General features: G+C 41.0%; 1 protein-coding gene across 3 annotated transcripts in view; it reads right to left on the minus strand.

Annotated features, from left to right (window-relative positions):
* Nucleotides 1-1,096, minus strand: part of dph6 (diphthamine biosynthesis 6) — a 113,440-nt gene extending 112,344 nt beyond the window's left edge. Inside the window, exons 1-2 of one of the 3 annotated variants that reach the window (XM_081347610.1) lie at nucleotides 920-1,096; nucleotides 747-838 (exon numbers count right to left, since the gene is read on the minus strand). In XM_081347610.1, coding sequence (XP_081203736.1) covers nucleotides 747-838; nucleotides 920-942 — 115 coding nt within the window. In that variant the 5' untranslated portion in view covers nucleotides 943-1,096. The remainder of the gene's footprint in view (nucleotides 1-746; nucleotides 839-919) is intronic. The other 2 variants (XM_081347611.1, XM_081347612.1) reach the window with 2 other exon arrangements.
* Between the last annotated feature and the right edge of the window lie 17,900 nt (nucleotides 1,097-18,996).

The raw sequence follows: 18,996 nt of genomic DNA on the forward strand, positions 1-18,996 counted from the left end.
TAAGTTTAAGGTAAAAATAACTGCCATGAATTTATAGTATCTTACTCCTATGCAATTAGATAAACTGTTAATTCACTACATCACTTTACCTCTGTCTTTATCCCCTTTTATCCTCTTCTTTTTGGCACTGTATCTATCGCAGACTATGCTCATTTATAATGTGTCATGTAAATTCGGCCATCCGTCACAATCAGGAAACTTTCACCGCGTCTAGAAGTGGCGCGAGCTGCCAGGCCCGTTTCTACGAGCCTGTGTGTTAAGCGCCCTCAAACAAAAAAAAGCAATGCTGTCTACATTGGATGCGGCGTCGCGCACGCTACACAACAAATTACCAACAACTGATCGCGCGCGCGCTCTGTTTCTGACGCACTTCAAGTATGGGAAGCCAAACAAACCAAAAGTGGGACGAGACAGCGGGGGTTTCAAGCACTCGCTGGGCGGGGAAAGATTGCATCTCTCTGCCATCTGTAACCATGTTGACGTGCCGCCCGGTGTGGCCGCGATTCGCGGCGATTGTGGTTCCGTCCCGGGTTACCATGGTGACGGCTGTGAGATTACCCCCCGCCCCCCATTTTTTTTTTTTTTTTTTACAGATCTGCATGATTCACGTAAATCACATTTTCAGGTCGGAAAATCCGGAATTCCGGATTAATCCGGAAAAATCACATCCCTGATAACTGTAACTGAGCATTTAGCGGTGTCTGGGGAGATAATATTATGGGGAAAAGTCATTATTGTGATCTTACCGTGTGCAGGAGGCCTGAGGTTGGCGAGGGCCACTATAGTGTGGCCAGCAGACACACACTGCATCATGTTATAACAGCTGTCTTTACCGCCACTGCAACACACACACAGATTTACACCATCATATTCACGTCTCGTTGTAATCACGGTAAACGCTGCGTCGTGTTAACATTACCTGATCAACCCAACAACTCTCATGATGCTTATTTCACAGATGATGTTTTTATCGCTGCAGACAGACAGAGAGTCAAGAGCAGCGACTGCAACCTGTGTTGATCATCATACACACGTGTTTCTGCCGCTCGACTGTAAACATTGGCGCTTCTTCCGGGTGACTGAAGGACCCCTGAGGAGGTTGTCTGAGGATCTGCCTGAGCGAAAAGCTCTGACTGACCGCCGCACGAACCCTCCTCCTGCTAAATAACACACTGGATATTCTGCTTAAATATCCGCTATATGGAAGCAACGTAAGAAAACAATAATGATTTTGTAAATCACAATTTTGATACGTAAAATGTCATAATCGAAATTTTAAAGACACCGTCGAAACTATGACATACTAAGTAATAATTATGAGTTAAAGTCGAAATTATGGCATACAAGTCATAATTATGCCATAGAAATGTACTTTTATCTCATAATTATGATGTTTTAATATATTCGACTTGATCTCAAATGTCGACTGTCTTGACATTATGAATTATTATTTAGTACGTCATCATTTTCACTTTTTTTTAATCTCATAAATATGACTTCGTATGTCAACTTTGACTTTATCTCATATTTGAGATTTTTTTTCGAGTTTTTTTATGTTATAAAGATTTACCAAAGCATAAAGGACACTGTTATGCTGCCTGCAGAAAACTCCAGTCAAACATATAACTTTATTCATTCATGACTCTTTTTATTAATGATTTTGATTTTGACAGATTATCAAAACCTAGAAAGCTCTGTGCTTAATTAGGCCTATTTTGAAAGAATAGGCTGTATTTGTGGTGGCCATTTATGGATTGACTGTATTGTATTGATTCCATTTTTGTGAATAAAACTGTGAATAAAATAAGTTGTCTATAAGGCATTGATGGTGTTTCAAGTGTGCATTATGAAAGATTGATTGACCAGTTTGGGAATGGGATGTGATAATTGGATTTTACAGATTCCAAAGATAAATAAATGATCCAAATGCACATAAACATCAAACCGCAGAGGTCAAATGCGAGCACTGGCCTTTCTGTACGTGTGCGTGAGAATACACTAGTCTCACAGTGTTAGTTGTTGGCCGTGATGCTGTGGAGTCTGGATGTTCTCACAGGTGATGTTTCCCTCGGAGGGAGAATCACACACACACACACACACCTTTCATGCTGCGTTTGCTGTGTGTTGTTGTTGTGTTTCCTCACCTCGTGCCCCGGAGCCGGCCAAAGGCAACGCCTTCTGTCTGAATACACACAATAGAAAGAGACATCTTCCCTGCCCTCTGCTACTGTACGCTGGTTATTTATTTAGTTATTCTGAAACCAGCACAATTAACACATGGGTTTGTCCAAAAATACCCTCAGCATTCATCGTTTCTTCACACAGAATATTCTCCTAACGTCCCCATATTTGGTTCCTGCTTGGTTATTTTGGGGAACATTCTCTCTATGGTCTTTTTAAGCCAAAAATTAACGTTCATTTCTGTTTTATTGATTTGTTTGTATATTCTCATCACTCAACACTCGTTTAGATGAAATTTACTCAAAAGTAAATTAACAACCTTATGATTTACGTGCACATACATTGTTTTACTCTCCACGGATGCAAATAACAATAGAAACACTTGAACATCAGATCCTTTTCCTGTACAAAATGCATGTGTTGATCATTTTACTACTTTAGTAAACTAATGGGTTTTTTTTTCTCCAAATGTCACAATAATAGTAAAGTAATCAAAGCTATAAAAAAAAAATTCAAAGCTTTTGAAAAAAAAAGGTGATGCTGTACACTTACTGATTTACAGCTTGTAAAACACACTTCATCACTACAAACAAATTCGAAATATAGCTAAAAGAAGCAATTGTCAGGGACAATCACAAAAAAGGCATGAAGAGTTATGCAAACATGTCTGGAAGCACCAGCCCAACTGCAACAATGAGTGATTAAAGACATTTTTAGATTATTTTAGGCAAAAAATCTGGGGAAAAAAACATATTGTTCTCTGTATAACTCAAGGAATCTATCAAGACAAACTGATCATTAAAATGGCCATTAGCATTTTTTGGAATTTCATTATGATTTCTGTCTCAAAGCTTTTTGTGTACCTATAGGGCATGGTGCTGATGACACATACCAAGTTTCATAACGATACGCTCATGCGTTCATAAAATACAGTATTTACACGGCACAATTCAAAATGGCTGATGCTGCCCAAAATGGCCGACGTGGAAAAAAATGGGGATCGTTTGACTCGGTATGAATCAAAAGAGATTTTTGGGCAAAACCTTCAGAAGTTACCAGCAAAAATAGCCATTTCCATATCTCCCGATCAGTAGGTGGCGCTGTGCCGAAACGCTGCAAGTAGCCTCAGGTCATGCTTGTGATGACATGTACCAAGTTTGGTATTATTACGCGAAGCCGTTGCGGAAATATAGCCTCATGTCCATTTTGCAGTGTTCTTCTTCAAATTCTTTTGCACGTTATTATTATTTGTTTTTCTAAAGACTTTTAAAGTTGTTTATGTGTCTCTGTGGTGTTTTTAATGTGCTTTAAGACAAACCATGTGTAAATTCATAAGTCGACAGCACTGCTGAGTATTTCCTCCTTAAAACTGCAGTGAACCAAAGACAGTCTCAAAAACACGCTTTGAAATCGCTGGTGTTTCTGACGTCACACACTACCTTGTAACCAATCAGATCTACGTGTGATCGTCAACCAGTGGATCACTGAGCTGAGTGAGTGAGTGGAGGCGGGGCTCATTTGCATATTCATAGAACCACGCATACTAAATGAGGCAAGGGTGTCGAGTTATATTCAAGATATTGGAAGACATGACAAATTTATTTTCAAGGAAAAACGTTTAAATATGTAATTTTGGTGATCAAAGATTGAGATTTAAGATTTAAAATTGAGATGAGACCTAGAGTTCTATATAGAACCAAATTTAACCTTATTTCTAAGAGTGTACCCATTAAAGTATTGAATTGAAACTAATTCTTTACAATGACATACATTTAAAAAACAGTCTGAAATCAAAAGTGCTGATGGTGCCTCGACTGGCGGGGCAGAAGCGCAGACGCACTGAATCACGTGTTTGGCCTTTAAAGAGCATCTCACGGCTGATTTACACACACAAACACAACTCATTTTAGTCACACAAGGACACAAAAACTTTGCACTTAATAAGAAGCGGTGGAATTATGACACAGACGTCCAGCAGTCAAGGTTTAGCTGCAGATTTGTTCATCTTCTTTTAAGAGCACAACAAAGCCGCCTGACACGCTCCCTAAATTACACTTTTAGCAATTTTGCAGTTTTATAGAAATTTTCTCCATCACACACGTTGGAGCTGACATGTTATTATTAGAGTTTCTCGATTCGCATCTTCACGAGCGGTGACCCCGTGCACGGCCGCCGTGAGTTACGCTCCTGTCCTGAGCCGAAGCTCCTGGACGAGGCCGAGCTCTCAGAGGAGCGGCTTCAGCTTCCCGAAGAACCTCAGCATGATTGAGTCATAACTGCAAGTCTATTTACATCATCTGACAAGCATTTCCTCTGCAACGAGAGCGCATTTGTAGCCGCACTTAAGGCAGATGTCCGCCGAGCCTCAAAAGCACCACAAAATCCAGATTGTGCCGTTCAGAAGGAATCAGTTCAGCTCATAATTCTGCAAATGCACAGCAGATCTTTCTGAACATCTTCTGCTTTAGAGATCCTCGCGGTGCCGTAAACCCTGAGCGTTTGGCAGGCCGTGTTCTCCACGCCTACTCTCGGGATCCTCTGTGCTTATGTGCTGTAATGCGTTACATATACTGTTATAATATTAGAATATTTACTCATTTGATGTCTTGGGTTTTGCTGGAATCACACTGAAGTTTCAGTAACACTTTACATTATGTGTGCACTAATATGCATTAATTCATGCTTAACTAATGTTGACTTAAAGTCTCTCTGTAGCTGATAATTGTATCCATTAAAACTCATCTTTAAACACCAAAAGGACAAGGTCCTTGAAAAACATTTGCTCATGTCTTAAAATATCTTGAATGTAACTCGACACCCTCCTCTCATTTAGATGCGCGGTTCTATGAATATGCAGATGAGCCCCGCCTCCACTCACTCACTCAGCTCAGAGATCCACTGGTTGACGATCACACGTTGATCTGATTGGTTACAAGGTAGTTTGTGACGTCAGAAACACCAGCGATTTCAAAGCGTGTTTTTGAGACTGTCTTTGGTTCACTGCAGTTTTAAGGAGGAAATACTCAGCAATGCTGTCGACTTATGAACTTACACATGCTTTGTCTTAAAGCAGATTAAAAACACCACATACACATATAAACTACATTAAAAGCTGGATTTTCTCCACAGGGAGACTTCAAATATTTAGGATTTTCCTCTAAACTTTATACGTGGAAAAGAGGACAGAACATTAGTCTTCAGGTGAACCAGCACCTCAAATGGTTCAGATCAATGTTATGTACCGTGTCACAAATATATTTAGCAGCTTGTTTAAAATCCGCCACAGTTTGCTGTGTTTGTGTCAGAGTAATACTCATCGCACACGCAGCCGCCGGATTGTAAAGCTCCATCTAAGTGAAGTGGGATGCTGTAATTAGTGTGTCTGATATACAATCCGAGGACGGCTGCTTTCTTACCCGACAAACACAATCTTAATCCAGGAAATAGCTTGCAATCAGAATATTGGATCTGACATCAGAGGTAGCCACAGCGCCGGTGCTTCCCGGCTTCAAAGCCGCGGTCGGGCCTGTTCGAGGTTTCTCTCGTGATCGAGCATGACACTCCGCAAACACAAAACCCCCGGCCCTCACTTTGCTTTTCTTGGATCCCATCGTTCACTCCCTGCCAAGTCAGCTTGTGTTGTTTGTGTACGTCTGGATGGACTGGGATGATGTAATGAAACGCTGTAATCACAGGCACCTGTTCTTCATTCGGGTCCGTGGAGCCCGTGACTACCAGGCCCAGCTGCCTTTGTTTCCATTTCGCTTCGCCACTAATCAAGCTTTTGCTCCTATCCCGATGATCTCGGGCGTTTGCACATGATTTAATCTGCTTAAGAAATCTGACAGAGATTAAACTGGTGATATTGAAGGATTACAGTTACATCATTTCTACCAAAATGAACTGGGAGCTGCTCGGCTCGGCTGGGGATCTGTGAACCAAACTGTTCTTTGGGAATGAAAGTACACTTGTGTTGTGTCGTTTAACTCAAGGCTGTTGTTAGAAAGTCTGTGCTTTTAGTTGCCGATTACATTCTTACGCCATTAGGTGGTGCAGATGAGTGAGTCAATGAATCAATCAGTCAACCAATTCATTTAAAACCCCTGATTCATCTATGAATTAAACAAATGACTGTTTTTGTGAATGAGTTATTGAATCATTCAGTGAACTGATTTGTTAAAAAATGGCGATTTATTTGCATCGAAATTACTAGTAAGTGAGCCATTGAATAATTCATTAAACCAATTTGTTCAAAAACGGCGATTTATTCATTCATTCAAACAATTTGTTCAAAAACTGTGATTTATTTGCATCGAAATTAGTAAGTGAGCCATTGAATCATTCATTAAACCAATTTGTTCAAAAACGGCGATTTATTCACATCAAAATTAGTAAGTGAGCCATTGAATCATGCGTTCAACCAATTCGTTCAAAAACGCTGATTAATTTGAACGAAATCAGTGAGTGAGTCAATGAATCTTTCAGTCAACTGATTCATTCAAAACAGCTGATTCATTATGAATTAATAAATGACTGTCTTTATGAATGAGCTGTTGAATCATTCAAAGAACCGATTTGTTTAAAACACTGATTCATTCAGAATGAAATTACAACTGAGTTATTGAATCATTCATTAAACCAAATTGTTCAAAACACTGATTAATTTGAATACAATCAGTGAGTGAGTCATTGAATCATAACCTGCACCAATTTGTTCAAAAACACGGGTTAATTTGAATGAATCAATGAGTGAGTTATTGAATCATTCATTAAACCAAATTGTTCAAAAACGCTGATTTATTTTGTATCGAAATCAGTGAGTGAGCCATTGAATCATTCATTCAACCAATTTGTTAAAAAAAGTCAGTGAATCATTGAATGAGTCAGTGAATCATTCACTGTACCGATTTGTTCAAAAACGCTGATTAGTTTGAATGAATCAGTAAGTTATTGAATCATTCATTGAACCAATTTGTCCAGAAACGCTAATTCATTCAGAAAGAAAACAGTGAGTGAGTCAATGAATCATTCACTGCACCGTTTTGTCCAAAAACACTGATTCATTCATTCAATCATTCAATCAAATCAACACTGATTAATTCTGGAAAAAAAACACAACTACTACAGTTTCAAAGAAGTTTCCCGAAACTATTGTACACGATCCAGAGCACTTCCACTGATCTGTTCTTCTTCTCCACACGCCGTCCAGAGAAACTCCATTACTTTCCTCCACAGGAGACAAATCTGCTGAGAAAATGAAGAGAGAACACAAAGACAATGAAGAAAAGAGTGATCCAAGAGCGGATGATGACTGACTTCTCACACACATCCGGGTCCTTCTCAGAAACGAGCTCCAGCACATGTGCAGTGGGTTCAGAAAGCAGCGCTTCCACATGGGAAACATTATCTCCCCCAATCAGAGTTATTATCCGAACCAGCACGCCTTGAAAAGATGAGCTAGACAAAGACAACACTCTCTTAAACACTATCATAATGCACTTAAACTTATACTGTCTAATGCTTATTTGAACTTTTAATGTTTTCGAATCCAAAGCTGTGGCCTTGAAGATCTAACACGGTCCAGATGTGTGTGTTGTAAAGACCACATTTATTTCCACTTTCCCATTGTCTTGTCTAAAATCCCTGTACCTTTGACAATCGTAATTTTCCGCTGTGTTTTTGCTCTGCATGTCTCCTCTCTAACGTGTTCTTTGCATGAAAACTCACACATGCTCTCCTTTTCAGATCAGATGTAACCCAAACGCAGATCCAGGAGCAAACAGGTCACTCAATTTCTCATCAACATCAGTTTTGGAGAACAAGGCTTAATTCAAAACAGAGCATTGATCCAAGAGGACTGTCCAAAAACTCAACGATGTGCAATTAAACACAACTGTGTAAACATGTAGTCGCTCACTCTCCGCACACAGCGCCAGTTGTATGATATTTGTGTCACAACAGCAAACTACATCTGTACTGAGAATGAACTCTGTCTAGTGTGTCATGCAGAGGAACTTCTAATAGAAAACCTTGATTTCATTCAAAAATGTTTTCTTTCAGCAGGATATCAACCATTTGCCCTGTCTCACTTTCACCATTTTATTTTAATGTGTTATATTACAGAACAATTGTATCTAACATTTTCTTTTATGAAAATAAAAAATAAATCAGGTTTTCACAGATCCTGGTTACAACTGATTTGGCGTCATTGTTTTTTTGAACTGATCAGTGGAGATGGGGCAAGCGTGCAGAATCAGGTCCAGATCTGCACACGATGTCAGCGCCATATTGGCACATTGGCGGCTTCACTTTTCTACAATGGAAGAGAGTAAAGGTGCGTCCATCTTTATTTTACAGTCTATGGGATGGGGTTACAGCGACTCTTTCTGCAAGTTACATCGTTACGCCAGTAGGTGGCGACAAATGACTGTCATTATGAATGAGTCATTTAATTATTCACTCAACCAGTTTGTTCAAAGAGCTCATTCATTCAGAATGAAATCAGTGGCCCTGTCCCACATGCCACACTTCATATGCACTTTCGGTCTTGTAGACTTAAAACGGCTGCCCCGTGCACGTGTCCGTTAAGTCCATGAGACCGTACACTCTAAAAAACACTGGGTTAAAAACAGCCCAATGGCTGGGTAAATATAGGACAGACAACATGTTTGGTTACTTTTACCCAGCAAAGTGGGTTGTTTAGATAACCCAGCATAATGGTTCAATTCATTTTTACTATACTAGCTTTTTCTTTTCTTTTTTTTGCATAAATTAATGTTTGTTTACGGATTAACTTGAATCCTTTAAACATTTTTGAAACTCCACACAAAGACTGGTTTGCATGATAATTCCTTTATTTTCGATCATATTGTAGAGTATAGCATATTTTATATAGTTTTTAACACATATTGCCTACATTTAAGCTTGTTTAACAAAGTTAAATTAGAAGTAAAAATTAAACATTCAGAAGTAATTCAAGTGTAATGGACCAGTCCATGTTGTCTCGTATCCACCGTAAAGGCGCTGGATCTCGTGCCGGAGCTTGTGTCGTGTTCAGTGGGGAACTTCTAACTTCAGACGCAGCCCTGCATTTCACTCGTAGCCGAAATATGCTGTGACTGCATAACCTGTCCATAAACAATCAGTGTACAGCTCTGAGGACATGTTTTAACATCCTAAGTATTTATATTCTGTATGTTTTTGAATAAAATCATAAAATATTATGCAAGGCATCAGGCATTCCATCATGTGAAAAAATTGTCTAGGCCCCTGTATGTTGCTTTGTACACTCTAAAAAATGCTGGGTTGTTTTAACACAACTTTGGGTCAAATATGGACAAATCCAGCCATTGGGTTAAATTTTTTAATTATATTTTTAATCCAACATTTGGGTTTGTCCATATTTTACCCAAAATTGGGTTAAAACAACCCAGAATGTATGAGTGTAGAGTGTATAAAATTAAACAATATACAGAACAATAACATATGTAAAGATAAAATACAATGTACACAAACCTACCCAAACACTGGGTTGTTACGTCTGACCCAGGATCTGAGTAACACAAAAACTACCCAAACACTGGGTTGTTACGTCTGACCCAGGATCTGGGTAACACAAAAACTACCCAAACACTGGGTTGTTGCGTCTGACCCAGGATCTGGGTAACACAAAAACTACCCAAACACTGGGTTGTTACGTCTGACCCTTATCTGGGTAACACAAAAACTACCCAAACACTGGGTTGTTACGTCTGACCCAGGATCTGGGTTACACAAAAACTACCCAAACACTGGGTTGTTACGTCTGACCCAGGATCTGGGTAACACAAAAACTACCCAAACACTGGGTTGTTACGTCTGACCCGGGATCTGAGTAACACAAAAACTACCCAAACACTGGCTTGTTACATCTGACCCAGGATCTGGGTAACACAAAAACTACCCAAACACTGGGTTGTTACGTCTGAGACAGTATCTGGGTAACACAAAAACTACCCAAACACTGGCTTGTTACGTCTGACCCAGGATCTGGGCAACACAAAAACTACCCAAACACTGGGTTGTTACGTCTGAGACAGGATCTGGGTAACACAAAAACTACCCAAACACTGGGTTGTTGCGTCTGACCCAGGATCTGGGTTACACAAAAACTACCCAAACACTGGGTTGTTACGTCTGACCCGGGATCTGAGTAACACAAAAACTACCCAAACACTGGGTTGTTACGTCTGACCCAGGATCTGGGTAACACAAAAACTACCCAAACACTGGGTTGTTACGTCTGAGACAGGATCTGGGTAACACAAAAACTACCCAAACACTGGCTTGTTACATCTGACCCAGGATCTGGGTAACACAAAAACTACCCAAACACTGGGTTGTTACGTCTGAGACAGTATCTGGGTAACACAAAAACTACCCAAACACTGGCTTGTTACGTCTGACCCAGGATCTGGGCAACACAAAAACTACCCAAACACTGGGTTGTTACGTCTGACCCAGGATCCGGGCAACACAAAAACTACCCAAACACTGGGTTGTTACGTCTGACCCAGGATCTGGTTAACACAAAAACTACCCAAACACTGGGTTGTTACGTCTGAGACAGGATCTGGGTAACACAAAAACTACCCAAACACTGGCTTGTTACATCTGACCCAGGATCTGGGTAACACAAAAACTACCCAAACACTGGGTTGTTACGTCTGAGACAGTATCTGGGTAACACAAAAACTACCCAAACACTGGCTTGTTACGTCTGACCCAGGATCTGGGCAACACAAAAACTACCCAAACACTGGCTTGTTACGTCTGACCCAGGATCTGGGCAACACAAAAACTACCCAAACACTGGGTTGTTACGTCTGACCCGGGATCTGAGTAACACAAAAACTACCCAAACACTGGGTTGTTACGTCTGACCCAGGATCTGGGTAACACAAAAACTACCCAAACACTGGGTTGTTACGTCTGAGACAGGATCTGGGTAACACAAAAACTACCCAAACACTGGGTTGTTACGTCTGACCCAGGATCTGGGTAACACAAAAACTACCCAAACACTGGGTTGTTACGTCTGAGACAGGATCTGGGTAACACAAAAACTACCCAAACACTGACTTGTTACGTCTGACCCAGGATCTGGGCAACATAAAAACTACCCAAACACTGGCTTGTTACGTCTGACCCAGGATCTGGGCAACACAAAAACTACCCAAACACTGGGTTGTTACGTCTGAGACAGGATCTGGGTAACACAAAAACTACCCAAACACTGGGTTGTTGCGTCTGACCCAGGATCTGGGTTACACAAAAACTACCCAAACACTGGGTTGTTACGTCTGACCCGGGATCTGAGTAACACAAAAACTACCCAAACACTGGGTTGTTACGTCTGACCCAGGATCTGGGTAACACAAAAACTACCCAAACACTGGGTTGTTACGTCTGAGACAGGATCTGGGTAACACAAAAACTACCCAAACACTGGCTTGTTACATCTGACCCAGGATCTGGGTAACACAAAAACTACCCAAACACTGGCTTGTTACGTCTGAGACAGTATCTGGGTAACACAAAAACTACCCAAACACTGGCTTGTTACGTCTGACCCAGGATCTGGGCAACACAAAAACTACCCAAACACTGGGTTGTTACGTCTGACCCAGGATCCGGGCAACACAAAAACTACCCAAACACTGGGTTGTTACGTCTGACCCAGGATCTGGGTAACACAAAAACTACCCAAACACTGGGTTGTTACGTCTGAGACAGGATCTGGGTAACACAAAAACTACCCAAACACTGGCTTGTTACATCTGACCCAGGATCTGGGTAACACAAAAACTACCCAAACACTGGGTTGTTACGTCTGAGACAGTATCTGGGTAACACAAAAACTACCCAAACACTGGCTTGTTACGTCTGACCCAGGATCTGGGTAACACAAAAACTACCCAAACACTGGCTTGTTACGTCTGACCCAGGATCTGGGCAACACAAAAACTACCCAAACACGGGGTTGTTACGTCTGAGACAGGATCTGGGTAACACAAAAACTACCCAAACACTGGGTTGTTACGTCTGACCCAGGATCTGGGTTACACAAAAACTACCCAAACACTGGGTTGTTACGTCTGAGACAGTATCTGGGTAACACAAAAACTACCCAAACACTGGCTTGTTACGTCTGACCCAGGATCTGGGCAACACAAAAACTACCCAAACACTGGCTTGTTACGTCTGACCCAGGATCTGGGCAACACAAAAACTACCCAAACACGGGGTTGTTACGTCTGAGACAGGATCTGGGTAACACAAAAACTACCCAAACACTGGGTTGTTACGTCTGACCCAGGTTCTGGGTTACACAAAAACTACCCAAACACTGGGTTGTTACGTCTGACCCGGGATCTGAGTAACACAAAAACTACCCAAACACTGGGTTGTTACGTCTGACCCAGGATCTGGGTAACACAAAAACTACCCAAACACTGGGTTGTTACGTCTGAGACAGGATCTGGGTAACACAAAAACTACCCAAACACTGGCTTGTTACATCTGACCCAGGATCTGGGTAACACAAAAACTACCCAAACACTGGGTTGTTACGTCTGAGACAGGATCTGGGTAACACAAAAACTACCCAAACACTGGCTTGTTACGTCTGACCCAGGATCTGGGCAACACAAAAACTACCCAAACACTGGCTTGTTACGTCTGACCCAGGATCTGGGCAACACAAAAACTACCCAAACACGGGGTTGTTACGTCTGAGACAGGATCTGGGTAACACAAAAACTACCCAAACACTGGGTTGTTACGTCTGACCCAGGATCTGGGTTACACAAAAACTACCCAAACACTGGGTTGTTACGTCTGACCCGGGATCTGAGTAACACAAAAACTACCCAAACACTGGGTTGTTACGTCTGACCCAGGATCTGGGTAACACAAAAACTACCCAAACACTGGGTTGTTACATCTGACCCAGGATCTGGGTAACACAAAAACTACCCAAACACTGGGTTGTTACGTCTGAGACAGTATCTGGGTAACACAAAAACTACCCAAACACTGGCTTGTTACGTCTGACCCAGGATCTGGGCAACACAAAAACTACCCAAACACTGGCTTGTTACGTCTGACCCAGGATCTGGGCAACACAAAAACTACCCAAACACGGGGTTGTTACGTCTGAGACAGGATCTGGGTAACACAAAAACTACCCAAACACTGTGTTGTTACGTCTGTCCCAGGATCTGGGTAACACAAAAACTACCCAAACACTGGGTTGTTACGTCTGACCCAGGATCTGGGTTACACAAAAACTACCCAAACACTGGGTTGTTACGTCTGTCCCAGGATCTGGGTAACACAAAAACTACCCAAACACAGGGTTATTACATCTGATCCAGGATCTGGGTAACACAAAAACTACCCAAACACTGTGTTGTTACGTCTGTCCCAGGATCTGGGTAACACAAAAACTACCCAAACACTGGGTTGTTACGTCTGACCCAGGATCTGGGTTACACAAAAACTACCCAAACACTGGGTTGTTACGTCTGACCCGGGATCTGAGTAACACAAAAACTACCCAAACACTGGGTTGTTACGTCTGACCCAGGATCTGGGTAACACAAAAACTACCCAAACACTGGGTTGTTACGTCTGAGACAGGATCTGGGTAACACAAAAACTACCCAAACACTGGCTTGTTACATCTGACCCAGGATCTGGGTAACACAAAAACTACCCAAACACTGGGTTGTTACGTCTGAGACAGGATCTGGGTAACACAAAAACTACCCAAACACTGGCTTGTTACATCTGACCCAGGATCTGGGTAACACAAAAACTACCCAAACACTGGGTTGTTACGTCTGAGACAGGATCTGGGTAACACAAAAACTACCCAAAACACTGGGTTGTTACGTCTGACCCAGGATCCGGGCAACACAAAAACTACCCAAACACTGGGTTGTTACGTCTGACCCAGGATCCGGGCAACACAAAAACTACCCAAACACTGGGTTGTTACGTCTGAGACAGGATCTGGGTAACACAAAAACTACCCAAACACTGGGTTGTTACGTCTGACCCAGGATCTGGGTAACACAAAAACTACCCAAACACTGGGTTGTTACGTCTGAGACAGTATCTGGGTAACACAAAAACTACCCAAACACTGGCTTGTTACGTCTGACCCAGGATCTGGGCAACACAAAAACTACCCAAACACTGGCTTGTTACGTCTGACCCAGGATCTGGGCAACACAAAAACTACCCAAACACGGGGTTGTTACGTCTGAGACAGGATCTGGGTAACACAAAAACTACCCAAACACTGGGTTGTTACGTCTGACCCAGGATCTGGGTAACACAAAAACTACCCAAACACTGGGTTGTTACGTCTGACCCAGGATCTGGGTAACACAAAAACTACCCAAACACTGGGTTGTTACGTCTGAGACAGGATCTGGGTAACACAAAAACTACCCAAACACTGGCTTGTTACATCTGACCCAGGATCTGGGTAACACAAAAACTACCCAAACACTGGGTTGTTACGTCTGACCCAGGATCTGGGTAACACAAAAACTACCCAAACACTGGGTTGTTACGTCTGAGACAGTATCTGGGTAACACAAAAACTACCCAAACACTGGGTTGTTACGTCTGACCCAGGATCTGGGCAACACAAAAACTACCCAAACACTGGGTTGTTACGTCTGACCCAGGATCTGGGTAACACAAAAACAAAAAATAACCGTAACTGTGTTCGGAACTATTTCTGTTGGCAGTGTATACACAGACTGACAGTATTGTGTCTAAAATGTAAGTTACTCTGTACATAAACTACTTGTTTGAATTGAAGGACATCCCGCTTCCTAATTACTCCAGCAACTTCTCTGTGATATTGTTTCATTCTTTACTGTAGTCTTTTGAATACGTCAGGGGTTTTATGTTTATTTATTTATATGACATTTAAAAACATTAAAAGTAAGGATTTCTAAAACGTACAGTTTCTATCTCAGCTGTTCTCTGCACTTGATTAAAGTGGTGAGCGTTTAAAAATACTGTGTGTCATTTCAAGCAGAGCTCAACCTGTGACGAGCCATAAAAGCACACAACCCAAGGCCTCGCTGTGAATCCTCGTCGACGCATTAACGGCTGCGTTTCATATGAGAAACTGTGCGGCGCTCAGGACGTGACCTAGAGTTTACGAGCCGGACCTGTTGCTGCGCAGCGATTGATTGTGTGCAGAGAAAACAGCAGTGTGTCAGGATCAGGGCGATGTGTTTCTGACCCGTGGATATTCTCAGCCCCGCGTTTTATTGGTGGATTCCATTCACTGGCCCAATCTTCCCTGCCGTAGGAGTTCTGTGATTAAAGTGTATAAAAGCAGGGAGCTCCACTAAACCGGAGTGATTTACTGAGCTGTCACCTCTGCACAGGCCAACCGGGCGACCTGGAGAACTAATGAAAATGAAACAAGACAGAGAGGGAACACAAGGCCAGGACTCGGACTGTCTTGGACTCTCCATGATCCTGTCCCAGCCTGTTTGTTTTCTGCCACAACTGAGAATTTACATTTCGTAATTCCGACCTTTGCAGTTCTGAGATAAAAGTCAGAATTGTGAGATATTAACTCAGAATTGCAAAGGAAAAAAGTCAGAATTGTGAGATAAAAAGTTACAAATAGGGGAGAGCGGGGCACAAACACTCTTTTTGACTCTCTCAGTTTGTGTAAATTCACTTTTGGTTCAGAATTATTTTTTTCCTACATTAATTTCCCACATAGGCTGTCTAGTACAATTATGTGGTTTTGTTTAATTAATACAGTGTATACTTTTTCCTTGTTTTCCCCCGAAAGCATGGAAGTGAAATGTGACAACTTGCCCCACAGGTAACATTAGGCAAACTGACTTTTGCAGTTCTGGGATAAAAGTCAGAATCGTGAGATATAAAGTCACAAATACTTTTTAAATGTTTTTCTTCCGCTTCAGAAAAAAGCTTTCATACGCTTCTCACCAGGGTCTCATTTATAACCGTTGCGTCGCACAAAAGATGTGTTTCTCTGCTGCATATACACACACACACACACCCGTCCATTAGCCTCTGGCTCACCTCCGGTTCACGGTCGGGCCATGGCCTCGTGCCAGCGAAGACCCAGCCTCTCTCACGCTGTTTATTAAAGCTCACAAACACCAGGGATGTTTCAGATGTCTGCGTGTGTGCTTCTGGTCCTGTGTGTGTGGAGCGAGTGCTGTGGAATTGAGAATAGACAGACTCTAAAGACAAAATCAGACGAAAAAAAACTAAACAAATATGATCATAAAAGTTTTCTAAATGGCTTGTTTTACTAATTCACCAACCTCAATAAATTTCAATAAAATTACTGTTGGAATTTTAATCAAAAGAAGCCGTGACTGCCACTTTTTTATAAGCAACAAGCTCAAAGTCACTTAAATATGGACTCTTGAACAAAAAAAAATAAAAAGATAATTGTGACTTTTTTCTCTCACAATTGTGAGTCAGAATTGTGTGATATAAAGTCGCAATTGTGTTATAAAGTCCCTTATAAAGAGGGAAAAAGTCAGTCTTATTTCCTAAGAACTGGACTTTTTATCTCAGAATTACGTACTGTATAATAAAATTTTAATTACGAGAAAAGTCAGAATTGCGAGTTTATTTCTTGAAATTGTGAGTTTATATCACGCAAGTCAGATATGGAAACAAGCTTCCACACTTACGGGGTTCACTGCTGACAAAATTAGCTTTCAATAAAACTTGGCTATAAAGAGGAGACTTTTTTAAATGGGTGCTACTTGACTAGAGAAAACAGAAAAAAGGCCTTTTGCCACATGAAAACTTCAACACCCACAATGCACTGGGCCCATGATGTCATATAAGGCCACGCCCACCAGTCAAATACTGCCTTGCTTTATTAGGAAATACTTCTTAGCAAACTGTTTTTGCTGACACTGGGCGGAGCTTACATGAATATTCATGAGATTTAAAGCGAGTGAAAATATTAGTGCGTGCTCTCTGGCTTACAGAAAGCTTTTCAGCTCTAAACGAAGTTAAGCTTACTTTCTAACTGTTATTTAGGCACAACAGCACAATATTGTGTTATGATTTGTGATCTGGTGTGATTACAGCTGTTGTGGCAAAAATTCATTAAACAATCATCAACTGCGTAAGAGACACTCTGAAATTAAAATGATCATTAAAAAATATTTTATCTGATTCCCATACAACTCTATATCTGATTCCTACTCTATGGTGATCTGTTACAATAAATGAGTATGGACTGAGTACTGGACCCTGTGTTTTAATGGACACACCATCCTGGTAGCACATTTCCTGAACCGAGCATTCCCAAACTTTACAAGTAGCGTTTTATAATTTTGCAGAAATGTCTATCGCCTTAATGATATGAATGATAAACTCCTGTGGTGAACTTGCTCACTGCGGGCTATAAGCTGAGAAATGAAGACTCTCATCAGATATTAATAACATTTTAACCATTTTTTCCTCTTTTAAAAAGGTGTTTCTTGAAGAAAAGGTGTTTCTTGGTTTCTGTCCCTGTTTGGATTGTAGATTGTAGTTTGCAGAAGCACTTGTAATGTGGAGAGACTTGAATTTCTTGTGTTATATACGTTTCCAAAATTGCACACATGTATGAAAGCATGTAAATATACTTTAAATATATATTCTATTATTATCCAGATGGGCATGATGAATTATGCATGTGATGAGCTATATAATGTATAATATCACCTTGACTGTTTTCTAAGGAAGATGACTTGAGCTTGGCTTGTGTCAATCATTATCACAATAACACCAAAGCACACACTTTATATTGAACATGACATTTTAATAACACAGGTGTGTTGTCAGTGTCATTGTATTATGTATTGTAGATTGCATGTGTCAGTTTCTAAGGCTGGTCTCACTGGGAAGAATATTTCATGGGATCCCAAGCCCTTGTGTAAAGCGTGTGTTTAATTCCAGTATTTATGTCATATGTCATGACTTCTCCACATTTGTGAATAAAACTTCAACACAGAATCAGTTGCTCTGCTGTAATTCAGAATAAAACTACTCTCGTGATCGACTGTTATCTTTGATGTTTACAGTGAACGTGGAAATTTCTACATGGTCTTTTATTTTAGCCGCTAAATAAATGGCTTTAATTTTTTTTTAGCTTGTAGAATAGGAGTAAAGCCTGCATCTCCCCATGTTCATAACCACATGAGTATTGTGTGCTTTGAGGAAAAAGAAGAGGATTAATTCATGCAGGTCAAAAACATAAACATTTCTCAGTGTGTATATTAAGTACATAAATTTGTAAATGTATTTGTAGTATACTTATTTATGTACTTTTTAACCACTAATGCTGGTCTTGCTCTAGCTGTGATGCGACACACATTACGTGATCAGGTTGAAAGGTCACGCGTGACGTAGGGGAAGAACAGACCCAGTGTTTACAAAGAGAACGAGCAAAGACTAAGACAAACGCCCTTTACAACAAATAAATGAATGAATAAAAGGTAAAACAACGATGTCAGACGATTTTGAAGTCGGAGGAGAAAATGAGATGAGAGTTTTTCACCCTATCCTACATTTCTGACCCGGAACACGCGTGACCTTTCAACCTGATCACGTAATGTGTGTCTCATCTCAGCGAGAGCAAGACCAGCATTTGTGGTTAAAAGTATATAAATGTTTATTTAGTTATAAATGTCCGCTGGTTTATCTAGATGAGACTCTTATTCCTCGGCTGGATCGTGTCGAGACTTTGAA

This window comes from Scardinius erythrophthalmus (genome assembly GCF_964197995.2).
Source record: "Scardinius erythrophthalmus genome assembly, chromosome: 19".
Taxonomy (NCBI): domain Eukaryota; kingdom Metazoa; phylum Chordata; class Actinopteri; order Cypriniformes; family Leuciscidae; genus Scardinius; species Scardinius erythrophthalmus.